This window comes from Cottoperca gobio, chromosome 7 (genome assembly GCF_900634415.1).
Source record: "Cottoperca gobio chromosome 7, fCotGob3.1, whole genome shotgun sequence".
In the NCBI taxonomy this organism is placed as follows: Eukaryota; Metazoa; Chordata; class Actinopteri; order Perciformes; family Bovichtidae; genus Cottoperca; species Cottoperca gobio.
In genome coordinates this window covers 11,469,917-11,491,087 of record NC_041361.1, presented here as the reverse complement: position 1 = coordinate 11,491,087, position 21,171 = coordinate 11,469,917, and the positions used below count along the sequence as shown (strand labels likewise).

General features: G+C 39.6%; 2 protein-coding genes across 3 annotated transcripts; one reads left to right on the top strand and one right to left on the bottom strand.

The window, feature by feature from the left end:
• Positions 1–3,273: 3,273 nt before the first annotated feature.
• Positions 3,274–5,695, top strand: lhfpl5b (LHFPL tetraspan subfamily member 5b). Its single transcript, XM_029435927.1, has 2 exons — positions 3,274–3,685; positions 5,439–5,695. Exons 1-2 carry the CDS (start codon positions 3,277–3,279, stop codon positions 5,693–5,695), a joined length of 666 nt encoding a protein of 221 aa, XP_029291787.1. The 5' UTR covers positions 3,274–3,276.
• A 1,512-nt stretch (positions 5,696–7,207) lies between these two features.
• Positions 7,208–20,394, bottom strand: srpk1a (SRSF protein kinase 1a). 2 transcript variants are annotated; one of them, XM_029435735.1, is made up of 16 exons: positions 20,209–20,394; positions 19,510–19,564; positions 15,153–15,280; positions 14,888–14,996; positions 14,643–14,730; positions 14,278–14,365; positions 13,739–13,845; positions 13,375–13,540; positions 13,268–13,293; positions 12,918–13,143; positions 12,453–12,818; positions 12,183–12,283; positions 11,847–11,954; positions 11,602–11,671; positions 8,687–8,779; positions 7,208–8,340 (listed from the first exon to the last, which is right to left on the bottom strand). In XM_029435735.1, exons 1-16 carry the CDS (start codon positions 20,219–20,221, stop codon positions 8,156–8,158), a joined length of 1,929 nt encoding a protein of 642 aa, XP_029291595.1. In that variant the 5' UTR covers positions 20,222–20,394; the 3' UTR covers positions 7,208–8,155. The 2 variants fall into 2 exon arrangements, with proteins under 2 accessions (XP_029291595.1, XP_029291594.1); XM_029435734.1 differs by lacking the exon at positions 8,687–8,779 and adding an exon at positions 9,984–10,076 and having other exon boundaries at positions 20,209–20,389.
• Positions 20,395–21,171: the final 777 nt, after the last annotated feature.

The following is a 21,171-nucleotide window of genomic DNA, read 5'->3' as shown; positions in this document are numbered from 1 at the left end:
GCAAAAGAACATATGATTATGATAGAATATCTGTCACATTTCCAGAAAACATTATGCTGCACTCCGCCTCAGCAGCAGACAGTAATCACATCACGGAATAAGCATGTCTCTCATTTGATGAAAGTTGGCCATAAATGTAATAAAGCTGCCAAGGTTATTAGAAGTGCCAGAGGCCATTTTACAACAGCTCACACACCTTGTATTGGATTATGGAAAGAAATATGATGAACCAAGGAAATAGAACTGGCCCATTTACAAAAGGAGCAGGGGAGGTTTAGTGGCTTGTGACTGAATACATTCATACACATTAATACCTACAGAGCAATGATAATCTGCAGAGGTTTGTCTCATTGGTGGAAGACTCGAAGACATCCTTTTAAGGAGTGCTGCTTGAGCTGCCTCCACTATAGCTTTGACAGCCAGCAGCTGATGAGTTTAAAGTTGTTATTTTATTTAGGGTTTAAAGATTTGTTTGTCTACGCATCAGAGTTGATAGGGTTCTGGATAATAACATTTTACTAGAGCCTAAAAGATTATTATGAGCCTACCACAGATATATTAATTGTATAATTATATTAATTTATATTATTTACTTCACAACCATATTTTAAAAATCCCTTTTATCTGTGTTGTGCAGAAAGGTTCACTTACTTGCACTCCTCTTGACTTTTCTCTTGCTTGGGAATTTTCTGCACAGAAAACCAGACTTGCAGATTGTTTTGACAGCAGTTATGCCCAGGAGTTTATGAACAAATGGATAAACAAACCTGACTCCCCGAGGTATAAGAATGACACGGCAGAAGAGCTCAGCTATCAGCTTTGCTTAGGAATTCACTCATCTGAGGTAAAGAACCCACAGGTAAGTCCTCTAAGTGTAAAAAGGTCTGTGGCTCTCACACAGTGTGTTTACACTTGATACCACATGTGGCTGCTGATTGGAGAAGTCTGGCCAGCTCCAGTCTTTGTTACATAGTTTACCATCAACTCCAATTTGGTCTGAAATTTGCTGGATTGCTTTATTTTACTGTCTTCTTGCAAAGTTATGTTGTGACAAGTCAACCAGTCCTATCTCCACAATTTGTTTAATTGCTGTGCCAGCGCTGGAGAAAATAAGTGACAGACTGCAAAAGCAATGCAAACAAAGTTTCATTCATCCCTGTAAAGTGAAGGAGAATGCTACTTTAATTTATTTTCAGCAGACGATGGCACCTCTTAAATCAAACAAGCAGTGGGGTGCGAAAACGGTAACACGGTTGAACACCTTTATCCTCCTGCTAATGTCAGATCCTGTCTGTGACGGGGGTAAAAAGGTTGTAAAATCAAAATGCGTTGAGAAAAGTTTTATTATCCACCATTGTGCTAATATCTGCAAATCATCCCTTAGACTCACATTTCATCTTCATTTGGGAGCGATAACACAGCAGCGTTGCTCTGAGTCAAAAACAGATGGACGTGGATGTATCTTTTAATTCACAACTAGAGGCTCTGAGCGCAACATAAGTGTTTATATCACTACAGGCTTTCATTCTATTTTACTTTAAATTAAGCCTAAAACAAGGCTTTATTTCAGAAAACAAATAAAGACAAATAAAAAGGTAAATCCTCCTAAAAGTGTAAAGTATATCTGTGTTTGTGTGTGCAGGAAACCTTGAAGCAAATGTCCGTCTTCTGCTATGTTTTCCACAAAGATGCTTGCACCACCTCTCCTCTTCAAGGCATCTCTGAAGAAACAGCTTGACTGAAATCTTGATGAGATGAACGGGCTGTCAGATGTATCATGGATACTTCTTAGAGCAGCACTCAAAAGCTCCCCTACATGTTTCCTCCATCAAACCACAGACAGAGTTTGATTAGTCTATTTATTTAAGCTGTGACGTCTCCTCTTCATCTCATCCTCCTCTCTCTCTCTCTCTGTCATGTTTCCCTCACTGCTACGCCTCACCGGCATCTGATTGTCTCCCCTGAGCTGCAGGGAGCCATCAGGGAGCCTGTGGAGGCGCGGGACAACCGCTCATCCCTGAATGCTTTTCCGTACACATGCCAGAGTGTCACGTAGTAGGCCCTCAAGCTCCTTGTTATGAACACTGACTGCAGGGTGAAGGGTCCAGATGGTGGCATGCTCTTTCCGGCTGCCCCCTGTCAGCCTCACGCCAGGGTTGTCATCCCTAACTGAATATGGCACAAAAAAGAACGTACAAGGAGTGAAACCATACGTGTGGTTGTTATTTAACTGGACACAGTTAGTGTTATAAAAACTAACACACCAGCAGTTAAGACTGAGAAATTACTTATCACACTAATCACATATCAGCTCACAGAGGGGCAATTTAAATGGAAAAAAGTGACTGAGAGAGATGGATCCTTGCTTTGGTATGAAGCATCACAGACCAGCTGGCTTTGGAAAACACAAGTTTGATATGAAACTGCCCACATATGTCAGGTTTTTCACATCTGTGCCATTTCTAAGCCTCTACAGACTCAGACTTCAGTGTTGCTGAACTCCCAACACTCTGCAGAAATAATGAAAATCTCTAAACCTGTCCATGTGAGATTGTTTATTGTGTTCCTGTGACTGACAGTAAGTTTCCAGATAAGCAATTCTCTTATAAGAAGGATATTGAATTTGATATCTGCAGACCTTTATTTTAAGCTTTCTGTGCATCATCCATAAACCTCAGGAAACTGTCAGGCAAAATCCACTAAATATCACATTATGACGTTTAAAAAAAAGAATAGAATGAAGAAACTAAAGCAAATGCAGTAAAACTGCAGTGAGAATGTAAAAATACAATACTTGATGTATCTTGATTTGTTGGTGATCAGTTAGCAACCTGCTTCTTGCTTATGGGTTACACACCCGTATGTGGCCCAAAGGCTCTTTGTTGATGCCCAGAAATGTCCCAAACAACATTTTTCTTTAAGAAAAAAAGACAAATCCAGTGTTTGTCATTATTCTTATATAAATAAGTCACTATTTTTGCACATCACAAAAAAACTAATTACTGTAAAGAAAGTATTTGGTTACTCAATCTCTGACGTCAGAACAACGTCATTAATTAGAGAGGTGAGGGTGCTGTCCAGGGTGCTGAATCCTGAGCCAGGTCTTTCAATGCAAAGCAGCCACAGCAGCAAGTGTGTTTGTGTGAGTTTGTGTGATGTGACGAGTTTAAAGACTCGCGACATGACGATTGAGTTTAAAAACTTGTAGGAAAAATGTTTAGATTCAGAGAAGAATATTTACATGAGGAGATAGATATTTAAGAAAAGCTCGCTAACATGGACCTGCTTCCAGCCCAGGAGGCTGCTAAAATCTACCACACCAACTATGTGAGAAACTCTCGAGCCATCGGCGTCATGTGGGCCGTGTTCACCATCTGCTTCGTCATCATCACCATGGTGGTCTTCATCCAGCCCTACTGGATCGGGGACAGCGTCAACACGCCGCAGGCCGGTTACTTCGGCCTCTTTCACTACTGCATCGGCAACGCGCTCACCTCGGAGCTCACCTGCAAGGGCAGCGTGCTGGACTTCAGCTCCATCCCTTCTCCGGCCTTCAGGACCGCCATGTTCTTCGTGGGGACCTCCACGCTGCTGATCGTCGCCACGATGGTCTGCTTCAGCTTGTTCTTCTTCTGCAACGCCGGCAACGTCTACAAGATCTGCGCATGGATGCAGTTGGCCTCAGGTAAGGAAGGTACTTTATACTGCACTACATTTAGGAGGTTAATGTCACTGCCCTACATTTGTTTGGCCGTCATAGTTAGTTGCTGCTTAACATTTGTGTCAATGTATAAAATATGACAAGTAGTTATTAGTACCCAACAGGATAATAAGTAGTTAGAACTAGATTCAACTCTAGTAGTAATAAAGACTAATAATCAGTAGTGGACGAAGTGCTCAAGAAGATCTTTTACTTTTACTTTTACTTCAGTAAAAATAGCAATAATACTGTGTAGAAATACTCAAAATATATACCAAACGTAAAAGTACTTATTATACACTACAGCCCATTTCAGAATAATATATATTATATTATAGAATTATTAGTAATTAATGAATGTAATGTGGTACTTCTGTTTACTTAGCTTGTGAATTTCACCAAAGGATCAATACAGTTTTATATTAACCTTTAATAATAGATGATAAATTATGTGTTGATTAGGCAATAATTTGTATTAATAATTTGATTCTGTAGTATCACAAAAGAACATACATCCACATTATATACATACATACATACATACATACATACATACATACATACATACATACATACATACATACATACATACATGCATACATATAGCTAAAACTACATACATACTGTATATATATATATATATATATATATATATATATATATATATATATATATATATATGTATATAAACCATAGTTGCTTTATTGTCAGCATCTAAATAAATCCAAATAAAGACCAGATCATTTTTAGATTTTGTCAGGAAGGTACACAAAACCTTTCAAATCTTTACCAAAGATCAGCACCTGGATAACAAAACTCTGAAAAGCAGCCGTGGGTCTGAAGGATGAGTGAGACCTCTCTTATGAGTGTGAGGTGATGAACTCCTCTTCGCACCTCTCTGGTTTCAGACGAGGTGTGTGTTTGTGCTGGACGTGCTGTTCTTCACTATGGAAGCCAATAACGGATCCAGTTTCAGACTCTGACACTCTGACACCTCTGATGGAGAGATTGGTTACATGTAACAAGATCAGGTGTTGCTGTTGTTAACTGATCTAAACTCACACCTAAAACACAGACGGGACGAGGAAACTGGTCATATATAATATACAATATATACAAAATATTCTTCAGATAAAAAGTAAAAGTACTCGTTCTGCAGTAAACTGTCCCCTGTGACTGATATATTATCATATATTACAATTGTAATACTGATGTAGCAATGTGTAAGCAGCATTCAGCTACAGTCAGGTAGTTTCTTTAAATGGTTTCCAACCCAGGGATCGGGCCCCTCCAAAGGGTCACCATATAAATCTGTGAGGGGAGATGATTAATGGGGTCACAAACCAATATGTTTAATGCAAAGGTAACTACTAGTAAATGCAGTGGAGTAAAAGGTTCCCTCTGAAGTGTAGGAACGTATAAACTACAAAGTCACATAAAATGGAAATACCTCAAAATTCAGAAATGACTCTAAATTCTTACAGTAACTGTGGCAAAAGCCCAGAGGACACTTTAGCAGATGAAGAGCATTTAACATTTAAGCACTTTCACAACAGTAATTCATACGAGCAGCCCCACTGAGCATGCTTTGCTGTTGCAACATAAATAAATGAACTTTGCACTTTATTGGGTACATTTTGCCTTATTCTGCGCTGGGAGTTCAGAAGAACCTCCCAAAAACAATTTCTCAAAGTAAGAGCACACAAGGGGTAATTATGGCAAGGCTCCACCCCCGCAGCCGCGTTGATGGTGATGGGCTGCATGATCTACCCGGACGGCTGGGACTCTCCGGAGGTGAAGAGGATGTGTGGCCAGAGGACAGATAAGTACAGCCTGGGGAACTGCACGGTGCGCTGGGCCTACATCCTGGCCATCATCAGCATCCTGGACGCCCTCATCCTGGCACTGCTGTCCTTCACCCTCGGCAACCGGCAGGACAAACTGCTGCCGGACGACTTTGAGGTGGAGGGAGGAGCAGGTAATGCAAACAGATGAAGGTTGTGGGTTGTGGACCAAAGCACGGAGGTAACCGTCTCTACTCTTGAGCTTGGTTTGGGGAGTCTGAATGCTGGTTGTAGGCCCTTTTTTCAGAGATGGAAGACATACTTTGATCTTTTACTTTCACAGTGTAGAAAACCACTGTTACAAGTTAAATTCCTGCATTTAAAATCTTACTCAAGTAAATTACTTAAGTATTGGTATTAAAATACACTTAAAGTACCAAAAGTAAAAATACTCACTATGAAGAACGGCCGATTTCAGAATATATTTTATATTATTGGATCTAATTATTGATGCATTCATGTGTCCATCACTTTAATGTTGCAGCTGGTAAAGATGGAGCTCATTGTAATTACTTTATATACAGATGGTTGGCAGAATCCATAATAATGCATCAGTTGATTTATATGTTGTATTTATAATCTGAATCTGCAAAGTAACTAAAGTTGTCAAATAAAATGCAGTAAAAAGTACCATATTTCCCTCTGAGATGTAGTGGAGTAGAAGTATAAAGTTGCATAAAATGGAAATACTGAAGTATAGTACAAGTACCTTAAAGTGTACTTAAGTACAGTACTTGAGTTAATGTATGTAAATGTCCACAGCAGACAGTTTGACTTGTCATAGAAGGAAAATCCCAGGTGTATGTTGTCAGTGAGCATCACAGTCAGGGTGAGCCTGCTGAAGCAGCTAAAAGGAATTCAGCCATCATTCATTACATTTGTTACACCTGTGCTTTTCATACTGTGATGTGATGTTATTGATATTACTCTCTCCTTTTACTTTTCTACTTGCACTTATGGAGAAAATCTGGTGTTTCCACAATGATCAGGGAATGATCATATACTACATATAAATACTCCAATTTACAGTTTTATTTAGGGATTAAAAAAACAAAACTCTAAAATGTTGGTAAAACCCAAATCTTAGCACACCTTTCTCAATATTAGCTGAATTGGTAAGTAATGTGAGTCAGTTGTAACTCAATAAGGAGGCAACAGTGTCTTAAAGCCATTAAATAAAAGTGTTTTCCTTCTTTTACAGAAAACCCCTGATGAACCTTCAGGATGGCAGTGAGATGCAGATTCTGAACAAGCAGCTTGAAATGTCAAGATGTAGTTTAAGTCAAACTGTTCACCTGACTACAGCAGCTGTAGGACTTTTTGATTATTGAAATGTAGCAGTGAGTTTACTGCTCCACAAACCAGACTGCTGAGTTTTAATGCTGTACTTGATGTCAAACAGCTAATAAACAAGCTCGACACAGTCACTTTGTATTGTATGAACATCTGTTTTTATTGTATGGTGTGTAAATTGACAGTTTACAAGTCTATGTTCTTGAATCTGACACTGATGTAAATGTTGTTTTTAACCTACACTCAATGCACAGGTTACTTTGATATGATCAATTTGGGACACCATTACATAACATCAGATCTCACCACGTCTATGGTAAAAACAGTGACATAGTTGAACAGTTGGCCATACATACAACTGAACTCGAACACATCTCCCAAACGCTTTATTAAAACACGGCTACCCAGCTAAATAATTTTAGCTAAGATATAAGATTTGTTAAAAACTGTACATAACTGTAATATACATAAAGGCAAACTCTTTGGTACAGATATATACAGTTTATTTTCACTTTTGTTCCTTTAAATTGGGCTTCTTAACATGTCGTCTTGTTGAAACCATTAAAACATTATATTCCTGAATTGTAATAGTTGTATGAGAATACCAGCCTCCCATGAGAATGAAAGTTCTCATTTATCATAATTGACTAACCATACTAAGTACCAGGTGACAACGGATTTGTTATGGCTAAATAAGATGACCTACATTATCAGACAGTTGATGTCTCAGTAAGAATCTCTGTCTGGAGAAATACCGTGAACATTAACACAGTCAGTGTAACTGTCAGCCCAGTGTGCAACTTCCTAAGCCTACTTTACAAATACAAAATGTATACCTTGCATGTGTAATATAAGATCAAATAATCCATAAAAAAAACACAGCACTAATGAAAATGCACGAGAAAAAAAGTGATAGCAAATCCTTTAAAAGGGGACAAAATGAGAGGCTACATATCCTTAATTTGTTTGGGTTTTAGTGCAGGAGTGTAACAAACAAGGATGAGTCACTAGCAGTACAATAACAGGATTGCTTAGTTGGGTGGGTGAACGGAGCACAGCAGGTTGGAGCCAACATGAGCACAAAGTAATATTATCCACTGAATTCCGGACGTCATCACACCGAGAGAAGAACCAACAAATACAAAGCAAACATACACAGAAGCATTAGTTCAATAACAAGAACATAAGAAATCCAAAACAACGAAAGAAAAAAAAAAGAGAAATAAATATTCATCTGATATGCCCAAACTGGAAAGTGATCTGTTGCAGTCTCTGGAGAGAGTGGGGGGAGGGGAGGTGCAATGGCTGGAGGTCTCCACTAGAGGGTGAGCCAGGGGTGGCGCAAGCACTCTGAGGCCGTGGCTCTCTTCTCTGGGACCAGCTCCAGCATGGGAAGCAGGAAGTCAGTGAAGCACTCGGCTTCTTCACGGGGCCACTCGTACTTGTCGACCAGCACCTCCAGCAGGCCCCATGGCTTCAGCTTGGTGATGTGTTTCAAATCACCTGTAGACCAACAGACAGCGCTGCATCAGAGAGCCATGCAGCAATACAGCACAACAATTTCCCATGAGTAAATTCCCGACTACCAGGTATCTAAGTCTGTGAAAACATATAGAAAACAGCTAGAAATTAAATACATTAAATATTTGTATTGTATTAACTGTCGATGTATGGTACTTCTTTTGAATAATAATATCAAATGTTGGAAATGTCTTCACAATAAAAGTGTAAGGGAAAAAACATCAACATTTCACACATGTGTGAAAATATATATATAGCGGCTCTGAACTTATCGACAGGCAGGCAGAAAACCTTCTTTGATTTTGACACTGATGCTTCTTTGTTTTACCTTTCTTGGTGAAAAAATCCTTGGAATATTTGCCGGTCATTATGAGTTTGCGTGGGACACTCCCCAGCAGCTCAATGATCAGCGCTATATGGTCTACACAGCAGACGATTGCAAAGAGGAGAGGGACAACACAGACAAGACACACAACAGATTCGTCAGACAGTGTCCCAGTCACAGGCCCACTCTGAGTGTAGGTGGATGGCTGAGGAAGAGAGAGGTCAGCTGACAGCACACATCTATCTATCTATAGATAGATATATATATCTATATATATATGGGCCAGATTGTCGCAGAGGTTGAGGTGCACTGATCTACAGTTAGAAATCCAACATGGCCACCAGACATTACCAGAGCTGTAAGGTTCTTAAACCTTTCCAGTTTACACTGGACCTGATACTAACAAAATTCCCATTTTTCAGATGCCACAAACATGTGTGGAATAAATAGTCTTTCTGAAATCTGTATTCTTTAATTGATAAGTATGTACTTCAATCTTAAAGAAAACACCTTCAGTTGTTCATATTAAGTTATGGTAGGGTTTTTCAACATCTCATACACCAGCTTCATCCTCATGTGTGTGTTTTAACATAAAGGTCCTGACAATTTCCTCACACTTTGAACACTACTTTTTAAATTAAATAAATCAGCACACTATATCATTACAAAGGTTGACCAAGAATCTGTGCCATAGTGAATGGCAGCTGGGAGGTTTTCCAAGGATAGAGACTTGGATTCAGATTAAAACCCTCTAACGGGCCGTGCAGAACATGACCGACTGCCTGAGATGCCAAAACTATTTCAGGGCAGGGATCCCTTATGGATCAGATATTTTTACTCTTCCATAATTATAACAGTGCTGTACGCACTTATAAACACTTGCACTTTTTGATGTACGCACTTATAAACACTTGCACTTTTTGATGCCACTTTATATTCTGAAGCTCATATCATATACACTTCACTGTAATAAAGGGAAACACTGCAAGTTAAATGCATTTGACTACCATGGAATATAATAGAATTCCCACTTCAAGGTTCAATGCAGCCAAGCCATCTGGCTACAACTAAGGAGTTTCTGAGTGTACTTCTGCCAGACAATCTTTGGCAGAACTACTGACACTTGAATCAATGTCTGATGGCCCTGTTTAAAGTTACATTTATTGGTCTGTATTCATAATTTTTTCTCCATTGGCCTTTTACACGACAACCACTTTGGAAGGAGTGCTGACAAGAACCTTCCCCCTTCACCTCCCATCCACCTTTCCCAGAGCGAGCCACAGACAGAGGGGTAGCGTACCTCTCTTGGTGAAGTATTCCTGTGAGTATTTCCCACTCAGAGCATAGTGACGAGGGATTTTACCGAGCAACTCAATCATGAGAGCAAGATGGTCTGGAAATGAGGCACATCAGAGGAGTAGAAATAGAAAGTCAGAGGGTAACAGTTTGGAGAGAGGAGGAGATTGAAAATGGGAGTGGGGATAGGAGAGAGATGGCAAACAGCCACGTGGAACAGTGCATTAGGAACAATGGATGATGACAGCCTCATATGACAAAAAATGTATGGGAAGCCTATATTCATATTTCATATTTTTTTGAACACATATAGCCATTCACTTTCATTTAGGAAAACAAACCGTGGAGATTGAATCAGACTAAAAATAAGGCATAAAGCACAGCCATCAAAAACATGCACACTAAAACTAGTACAACTAATTCTGATACAGGATGAGTGATTAGTAAAAAAAATAAAAAATAAAAACAACAACAAGCTGTGGAAGAATGTGAGTTCATGTACTGTTAGGTGAGAAAGCAGATTCACATCTGCGGGGCATGTGGCAATAAACTAAAGGGTGAATCATACCCGACATGCCGCAGCAAGATCAAGTCAGTACAGAAACATCAAGCTAAGCATCCGGCCAACATCAACATAAAGAAAGCATAAGGATGAGAACTATGACACATGGAGAGTGAGTGAGGAAGAGATGAAATGAGAGATGGCCCCGTCTCCAGTGCAGTAAAAGTGTGGTTTGAGGTGTTAGAGAGGAAATAAACACAGGAATGTTGGTGCATGATTCACATCTACATTTCTACTGAATTTGAAACCATTAGAAATCACTGTAATAGAGTAACTAATTTAAGTGTTAACACTGGGGAATATTAAGTAAAGTGCACTGCAACTTATTATGCAAACTGCACAATAGCTTGGAGTGAAGGTCCAAACTTGCCATGCTTACTGTGTAACTCTCATTAGATGTGAGGATATTTAGTCAATTTTTAATTACAATAAAACACCAACGAGGGCCAATTTCACAAGAAAAACATCACAGCACTTCACAGTAGCAATAACTGTTAAAGGTTACCACCAATACTAGGGCTGTACCGAATGTCTTTTTTTTTGTAAATTTTGTTTTTGATTAAATTAAGAGAGAGCCGCTTTTTGACTGCAGTGAAAATGTAGATTTTTTTTAAAAGGCTAAACGCCAACAAATATAGATTGAAACATTATGTTAGATAAAAACGTGTTGTGCTTTTTGGACATTATTACATCAATCTTTTTTTAATACATTTGGACTTTACAACACTCTGGAGTTATTGGAAATGTTTGGATCACAGGAGTCAGAAACAATCCCAGCCGCCACCAGTGGAATCCAAATTCTACAAATAGTATAACAATAATATTAGTGTAGCCTAATCTTTATCTGCAAATGTGCAGAAATACTGGGTTTGAGCCCAGATTTGAATGTCTACGTTATGTATGAAGCTTTGAAGCTTAGTACTATTCGGTACATCCCTAACCAATAATGAATGTGTCTTACCAGTTAAGCATATATTTCAGAAATACTACTAAATATAGCACTAATGAATAATGCTATGCAGTTTTAGCTGCATAAAAGGAAGAGGAGACCCAGCAATACCTTCATCCCTGGAATAATCTTCCCCAGAATGTGGTTCAAACAAGTAGTCCCCTGTGGCGAGCTCAAAGGCCTGAGAAGACAACACAACCATCATAAACACAGGAAAAGACTCTGTATGAAGGGATATATTTAATCCCTCACACTACCTGCTACACTCTCATAACACTTCAAAGTACACCGGACTATGATTTGTTTTCTTATGTTTTGACACAGTGCGATAGTTGATTATCAGTGCAATCTCTCACCATGCAGGCTGTGCTCCATACATCAGCAGGTGTGCTGTATCCAGCACCAATGAGCACCTCTAAGGACCTGTACTGCCGTGTCTGGATGTCTTCTGTAAAGTGCTTGTGCTGTGTGTGAGACAGAGAGACAGAGAGAGACAGAGAGAGACAGAGAGACAGAGAGAGACAGAGAGAGACAGAGAGACAGAGAGACAGAGAGAGACAGAGAGACAGAGAGACAGAGAGCAACAACAACTTAAACAAAGGGCTGGAAGATTAAAGTATTTCTATTTTAGTATCTAGATGACACTGCAAGTGTCCCTAATCAGGAAATCCCTCAGGTCATTAGCTACTCACCACCCAGCAGGCATTTCCCAAGTCTGCAATCTTGACCTTGATCTTGTCTGAGTTGAGTGGCTCAAGGGGGTTAACTAGCAGGGATCCTGCTGTTAGTTTACCTACATCAGAGCAGGGAGAGAGACGGAGAAATAAGAATGGACTAACAATCTAACAATCAATATTTCAAAGTTTACATGGCTGAGCCTTTATTAAACTTCCGAAGCAGCCCAGCCAAAGCAAACAGCTACCAAAACAATATCTATGCAGTTAGTAGATGTAATGACTGACCGTCCAGGCTTTCGGGCCCGTCCTCACCCTCCTCCTGCAAAATGCTTTGTTCCAGCTCTCCGTCCTCCAGCCCAGCATGAAGGCGTCTCTCAGTGAATCCACTGCTGCGAGCGCCCCTGCCTTCAGTCTCAGTGTCTAACTCTTTGAGATCTGCAGAGTCCACACCGTTGCAGATGAAGTGAACAGGGGACTCCTCGTGTCGTTCCTCCTGACTGGCACATTCCTCTGTGGGCTCTGTATTGCCATTGTGTTGGTCTTCGTCCCTCAACTGAGACTTCCTCCGTTCCGCCTCCACATGGCCATTACAGTTAACCTCCAACAGCCCCTCTGGTCCCACCCTCATGAGATCTGCATTCACACTGCTCTCTGAAAGTATGAGGAAAAGACAGATGATTTTATTATTGTCTCACAACCAATAGCGATCCAAATTTAAGAAGCACAACTCCTGTGATGTTGGCTTCTTACCCTCCGTTTCCTCATTTCCTAGCTCCAGAACAGACACCTGTCTGAGAGGAGCGCAGGCCCGTCCCATTGGAGACTGTGGGTCTTCATCTTCATCCTCTTCATCCTCTCGTGTCTCTGTGGTCTTTTCCATTTCCTCCAGGTCAAGTATGCACTTTTCCAGCTGCTCCGCCTGACGCTTCTGCTTCTTTTTTAACTTCTTCTTCTTGTTCTTGGACATTTTTACCGTCTGTCAGAGATGAAAATAAAAAACAAAAATAGCTGTCATGGATATTTGCATATCTGTAGGACTGCTGTAAATGTGTGGGAGGCTGATGTCCAATGCAAAAAGCAAAAAGTAAAAAGGGTTGTACCTGTTTTGGAGCTGGCGCTGTGCTTACTGAAAAGAGAATATCAGATGAGTACATACTGTTACCAAACTGAGCTCATGAGTGAATGTGAAAATATGTTGGTCTCATACTTGCTGAACCGGAGGGAGGAGGCGCCCCGGCCCTCTGCCACTCTGTGGCTTCAGCTGCAAGCTTCCGGACATAAGGCTCATCAACACTCATCAGGATATTCTCCGGCTTGATGTCCGTGTGGATGATCTGACACTTTGTGTGCAAATAGTCAAGACCTTGGAGTACCTGGAAAATAATTAATTGAAATTGGAGACATTTAACTGTATTGAACAGAAATAAACACTTTTTAAATATTTCAATATCCTTTTCTCTAGATCTCCTTTGGTTGGCTAATTATCAAGTGGCTCATTATCAAGTGGAAGCTACAACTGAACCTGAATCAGGAGGCACACAAAAGGAGTGACACTGTGGGTCTAATGTTACCTGTCTTATGATGCTCTTCACACACGGCAGGGGCAGCCCCTGGTAATTAGACTTTATTATCCACTTTAATAGGTGATGCCCCAACACCTCAAACACCATGCAGACATCTGAAGATCACAGCAGTTAAGATAATACAACAGAAGAAAACAATGTACTCAACACATTGAGAAGGTTATTAGCATTATTTACTCTGGAAAAAATAAATGGGTCAAAGGAGTGCAAACACTACAGCGCTGTTAGAGTGTCATGTTACAGCTGCAGCTCTCCCTGTGGCCTTCAGGTGAGCTTAGTCAGCCAAAGTGTTGTGATAGCTGGAAGTCTGTTTGGGACACAAGTTTCCATTGAGTACACCCATCAGCTGTTGTTTACTTTGTTACTTGCAGCTAAATTTGACACCAAGGAAAAGAATGATCCTCTCCTTCTCAAAGTATTTTTCAAAGAATTAACATGCTTTAGTCTTTCCAGTAGCAAGCAATTAAACAGATCACATCATAAAAAGAATCCAGGAAGCATTAACAATATCTGGCTCTAAAGGATACGGGTTCCATTGATACCGGAGATCTTGAAGTCGTCAACCATCTGGACCACCATCTCCCGGTTAGGATCATTGGGGTCTGAGTTTCTAACCTGGGAACAAAGAAACAGAACAACGCAATCCAAACAATCAGGATTTACACTCACTAATGTTAGACTGGACCAATGCAGGATCGGCATTATCTATAGTCACGTTATACTATAACATACATAACATGCCTAATGTTGTTACACAGTACTGTGTGTGTGAAGTCACACATTATGTAAGGTCTGTAAAGGTTTTCCCTGTGAGAAAGATCCTGGAAGATTTACTGTCCTTCCTGATTTCAACTCACAAAACCTTCTGTGTGCATTGAACTCATCTACTCACAGATCTGAGGAGTTTGATCTCATCCACCGCTGTCTCCGTGTAGTGCTCCGCGCTCTTCACCACCTTCATTGCAACAAACCTCTTCACCCTGCAACCACAGAGCAAGTAATGTTCGCTAACAGGAAGCATCGTACAAGGTCCTACCACAACAGTCTCAGAGACAGCTGCTACTGAATCTGTATCCAACTTCAGGCTTCAAAAACTAAACAGTGCAGTAAGAATATGCAGTAAACTTTTTCTCGTACTGGATGTCCCAGGCGAGCCACACGGTGGAGAAGTGTCCCCAGCCCAGTTTCCGGATAACATGGTATTTTCCGTTGTAAAGGTCTCCTACTTTCACATGGTGGTAGCCACCTGGAGGAGGAGAAAATGCACGTTGACTGAACAGTTCACAGTGTTCAGGTAATCTTAGTTAAATTAAGACAATAAATGTTCAATGTTAAAAGCTGGTTATTCACAATAACTGGGTTATAGCGTGAAGGTAAAAATATTGAATAGGATGGGACTCGCCTTTGCAGTAGTCGTTGGGGTCCTCCTGCTCCTCATCATCAGAGCCGAGGATCTCCTCAGGTTCCTCGGGTTCCTGAGGCGAGGCTTCTTGCTGGAGATGCTGTCGAGCTCTGGGATTGACTGGCTGCCTGATGGACAAAGACATGCACACAAACCATCACAGACTTCATTAGAAACAGAGTCCCTGATATATTCTCTCCTGCATGGGAACAGAAATCTTAAAAGTATTAACCTTCACAGCACTTTTGACCAATTACCTGTCATTTAATTATATAAATGCATTGAGATTCAACAAATGTCTCACAATGATAATAGAAAGGTTCTATTTTTACCGAGTTTGTTAACAAGTAACTGTCATTAGCCACCACCCCATGAATGTAATCACACCCAAATCCTACCTAACAATTACAGGTTTGCAAGACAAAACAATAGCGCAGCAGTTGGCATTATTCTCATAGGACAGCTGTACTGGCCAGACACTAGACCTTTAATTAATTTGACTGATGTCACCTGGGAATTACATCGTGAGCATTGGTGCAACTGCGTTAAAGTATTGTTGGTTTGACAGTATCTGTCCTGCTCTAACCCTTTGAATGTATCTACACTTTTCATTTTAATTTATGTTAAACACCACGGGATCCACCGATTGTGAAATTCTGGAATTCTATACCGATGTTTAAAATAACGATTATTTTGTTGTTATTTATTCCCCTCTCGTTTTATTATTTTTATTATAAAAAATTTATAACTTTTTCATTACGCTCTCTTTAAAAAATCAGTACAAATTCAACTATACAAATGTATGAAACAACTTTTATTATAACCTTCTTTCAAAAGAAAAGATTTGGCTTCAAAAGCCTTTTTCTCTGCTATACAACCACCTACTCAATGAGAAGAATGTTTCAATACTAACTATTTGTTTTGTGAAACAATACATTTGATTTCAATGTAAATGTAAACGCTATTAGAAACAATAAATAGCACCAACTTTCACCTCGTGTTTTTCATACAGAATAAAACATTCTTGTCACTGATTTTTCTCCGACACAGTTTGATAATCACATTTTTCTTTCACTTTTATTTGCAAACCACACAGGGCACAGGAAGTAGAGCGGTCGTCCACTAATCAGATTGGTGGTTTGATCCCTGGCCCCCTCACTCCCTGTCAAAGTGTCCTTGGGCAAGATACACATTGCTCTGGTGTGTGAGTGAGCGTGTGAATGTTAACCGCTCCTAATGAGCCTTGTACGGTAGCCTCTGTCACCAGTGTATGAACGTGTGCATGAATGGGTAAATGCCGGCTTGTGTTGTAAAGCGCTTTGAGTCGTTTAGACTAGAAAAGCGATATATAAATGCAGTCCATTAACCATGCAGTGCATTTACATGTGCGCACGGCACCCGTTGCCCTTTTACATTATGCCAGAGTCATGTCCAGCCCGTGGCTTCTTCTCCAAATCAGCAGCTGGTAACTGATGTCAGAGTCCGACTGCAAATAACCAAAATTGATGCATCACAACAGAAAAACGTTGGCCATTGCCATCAGGTGATTGTCATCTTATTTGCCAATAAGGCTGATTGTAGTCAACAAGGCTAATACCAATACCGAGGTTCAGCCGATAAATGAGTGGATCCCTAAAAACACCGTTAAGAATTATATATATTCTGAATAACTTTCAAATTCAACAGCAGCTCAAAAATCTAGCTAGGAACGTCTAGAGATAATCTGTGAGATTTGTGTTAAAATAAATATGCATCTGCTATTTTTGAGTTATAAAAACATTTTTCAGGTGGACCACGCCTTTGAACTGCTTCATTTGAACGTCTATACCTTGTTCATGCTGTAGATTAAGAGAGGTTGTCAAACCCTTCCTGCCACAACAGATCCACACTGGCACTTCTCCTTCCAGCTAGATATAGATAAAGACATTGATAAGAAATCTGTGCTGGAGGCTATATTTTCTTAATGCACAGCTATGCAGCTTTCAACACGTCTGAATAAGAATGGCTTTACTAAATCTTAACGCAGTCCTATTTTAGGTTAAGTGTGCAACTACATTGTTTGGGAAAATATAAAACACTGTTGAATCAGGACTTTAGCACTCGGTATGTGTAGATATAAAACTCATTTCCAGGATCAGGGTAAAAGAAACTGCAGCTGCATTAAAAAAAGAAAAAAATATATGCATCATTATTAAAAAGAGATTAGGATACAAGCCTGTGTGTCACGCAATTACCAAGCTCAATTATTTTGCCATTATGTCGGTTTGTCAGATGGAAGAGATAAAGTACATCTAGAGCAAGTCATAGAAGACTGAACAAAAATCCAGATATTAAAGCTTGGGGCGAGGAATGTATTTTAGAAACAGTTTGTTATATTTTTTACATCCCAACAGCAAACAATAAATCAAATGCTCAGACAAATTAAAAAGGATAACAATCTGGTATCTGTGGCCATCGCGGGATTGTGATAAGACGTGTCTGTCTAACTGCGCGCACTCTACCCAAGCACTCGCTTTAAGAAAAGAGCTTTTAGAATAAAACCCAATGTTTTGTAGATTGACCTAGAAGCTAAAAAAAAACACAATTAATGTTTGACATTTAGCACATGAAAAAAGGGAATGTATGAAAAACTGTGCTCAAATTAATCTGTCATTTGAAGTTTTATTAATTAAGTCATACAAGTCTTGAAAATAAACAGTTATGTTGTTTTAGTCAAGCACAATATAGTATAGCAGACAGCTAATGTGTAGGAAAAAGGATCCGTTTTTACAGCTCAGGACACAAAAACATATTCAGTCGTTTTTGTGCATTTTTTTAAATCACACTGGCATGTGAGCACTTTGTTTGTGTATTTATGTGTAATATCCTATTATCCATGTATGCCAACAGTTCCTAATATTAACTTGAAAGCCAAACAGCCTGATGTTACTTGTTCCATGAGCAGATTAAGGCTGCTCATCACCACAGGAGCCAAGAGAGCTAAGATCACAGTCCAATAAATTCCTAAACGGTCAGTAGTGTCTCACAAATGAGCTGCTGGTTTCCACATAATATGTAACCTACTTATTAATGCCTGACACAGTTATTTGAAGCAGAGATTTAAAGGCATGCTTGTGCACCAATGACAAAACAAACAGCTGCAATTACTAATGTATTTCAATTAAATGTTGACTTTTTAATGGTGTTTTTTCCATTAAAAAAAATGCATTGACTATTCTTGTATTGCGATATTTCTTGTAATTAATAACACATTTTTAGGAAGCAATCAGAATTGGTAATAATAGTCAGTCACGGCTCTTCACTGACTATTGAATAATAAAGACAGGGAGGAACCAAAGGTATAGCCCCAGACACAACTCCAATCTGTCAAATTTTTATGAAAAGAAAAATACATCGCTGCTCCAATTTTGGGAGAGCGTATCTATTTTTTGCTTGTAGTCATCAGTTTGGGTGATAAATTATGTGTGTAATAATCAAGATGTTCTCATGTACATTTTCCAAGTGAGGCAAAACTGATATTTATCCTGACAGCTGATTCAGAACTATAGCTCCGACAGTCCACTATGTCCTTCACAAGTGTGACTATTTTCTATACATATGGTACTCACTGTGGCATGCAACGGTACCGTTTTAAGTTATTTTTAGCCTCTTAGTATCATATGATTCTTCTGCCTGATGGACATGGCTGTGTCAGCCATGAAGATAACGCTGTCAGGAGGTGAGTATCTGCATGCAATAGTAGTGCTGTTTCATTGAAATGCCATGCTTCGGTGGGCTGATGTGGGCTTCTTCATTCTCTGGTATTAAATATAGCACAGGCTGTTATGCAACACTCTGGAGGATGCCACTGACAGCATGATTAGTAAACTGTTAGGTACACTAAAACAATCAGTATTGGAGATCAACACTTGAGTAGTCTATTTTCTGCCGTAAATGTTGCATAATCTTAATGCAACAATTCATAAACATTTGTTATGATAGGATATAGTTTTTGTGTGGTTTATTTCCAGCAATGCATACTGCACACTCTACACAGATTACAATTTACTATATCTTGTTCAAATAACTGTACAATTGATTAATGCAAATGTGCTTACATGAACCTCGTGCAAAAATTAAAAGCTATAGAAACCAACCCAGAGTTCTTGACCTTAGTTTTACACCTCTTTATCTTTGGATCATGCACGACCAAAATAAAGTGCAAGCATGCACCTTGTGTCAGTTTCACATCTAAACGTCTGGACCATGTGCATGTCAAACTGCAATAAACCACCTCTGACTGAACTGACAAAATGCATGTCTGTATGTACAAAATGAAGAGGCGCTTTAAATGGAGGTTTAAAAAAAAAAAACTCACTTTTTGCTGGTCTTCTTTGCTTTCCCCCTCTTCTTCCTCGCCTGGAGTGCTAGAACTGTCAAAAGAAACCAGTGACCAATTACCTTGCCATTGTCTGGCTGCCGTTTGTTGTCTACTTGACACTCAAGACAAGAAAAAGGATGACACTGTCTGAGGAAAAGGATATAACAACCTCACCCTGATCCTGCAGCTCATAAACCCGGTCATTATGCACTGTATTATATCATATATGCAACCACCAACGTCTAAATCACAATTACGGTGCATCTGTCTAATCGCCGTCTGACGTTAATTTACATCACTAAGCTACCCACCTAGGTAACAGTCCTGCTAAAAGACTGTAACGTTAACGATAGTCTGACATGAATTATTGTCACTCTAGTGGCTTATTCACACAATGACGAGTGAATAATGTTGTCGGTGTTTTAGGTTGTTGTGTGTTAACGCACATAGCTGAAAAGCTAAACGCAGCTACATAATCCTGACATGTCCCATTGAAGCTAAAGCTAATGTCTAGAGAGCTAGCTCCAGCTCAACAGTGCGCGACAGACGCGTTACAATTAAACCTCCCTCTGAATGTATGCAGCAAGGCTACACTTTACATTCGTGACCGCGGAGGAATATCAACCGCAGTGTCAACACACACACACGGACTAACATTGCTCATACAGTGTACGGCGTGTCGGTGTAAAGGGTTACCTTTTCGCTCCATGTTGGCTGGACTCGTAGCTTAGCCGTTAGCTACACCACCAGTGATCGAATGTTCCACGCATGCGCACTTGTTCGTTTTGCTCAAGAGGGAGCTTCCCAGTGATGTCTCTCCACCTGAGCACCAGACAATCTTTTTATGATTTTACTACACGGAAGCTGCAGGGCAACCGACACAGTGAGCAGCCTTCTTAACCAATATATTCAGCGGTGCTTACGAGTGTCCCCTGATCATCCAGTCATGCAATTGCAATATACAAAGCATCCTGTTTAAAAGGCACTAAAATCACTCGCTCCAAGCACCAACCAAAAAGCCACATAATTCAGCAATACAGTGACAGTTCATTGAAAGCGTTGCACTTTCACCACATTTTCAAATATATATCTTTAGTATGTCTATATATTATATACTTTGATGTAAATATATATATTTTTAAAATTATGATTCATAATGAAGTCCAAATCTGATTGAAACATTGCATCTAATATTTGTATTTGTCTGACAAATACATAAAAACATCAAGTTTGGTTTATAAACATGTCTGACTAAGATGTACAAAGAGGGACCTTTAACAATATCACAAACTAATAGGGCCACTATTTAAATGTCCGTAAATACATAACTTTCTGCACTAATTTATTGATACTTTTCTGGCCGACATGGGTGCTGAAACAAAATGCACGTTTTAAGTTAATTTCACCTGATAATATCAGGGCTGAGTATATTGTTAGCGTTATTTTGTCAGTGTCTTGTGTAGGAAATTGTGGCTTAATAGGCATTTGACACTTAAGAGACATACTGTAGATAGATTTTCCATTTGAAAAAGGTACTGCTGAACCACAGACTAAAGTGCAGCGGTCATCCCTCTTGCATGTTTCACAGTGCACTCAGACTTCTTCAGAAAAGCAAAGACAAAGTGCTTTTTGAATATTTGTGAGTGAACAGAAAATCTA

What these genes read in the sequence shown, in the direction of transcription:
- lhfpl5b (XM_029435927.1), top strand. Translation starts at nt 3,277, where the DNA reads ATGGACCTGCTTCCAGCCCAGGAGGCTGCTAAAATCTACCACACCAAC. An exon ending in ATGGATGCAGTTGGCCTCAG is followed by an intron (nt 3,686 to 5,438) that starts GTAAGGAAGGTA and finishes CCACCCCCGCAG; the next exon opens with CCGCGTTGATGGTGATGGGC.
- srpk1a (XM_029435735.1), bottom strand. An exon ending in CTCCGGTATCAATGGAACCC is followed by an intron (nt 13,846 to 14,277) that starts GTATCCTTTAGA and finishes TGTGATCTTCAG; the next exon opens with ATGTCTGCATGGTGTTTGAG. An exon ending in TATGGAGCACAGCCTGCATG is followed by an intron (nt 11,672 to 11,846) that starts GTGAGAGATTGC and finishes TTGTCTTCTCAG; the next exon opens with GCCTTTGAGCTCGCCACAGG.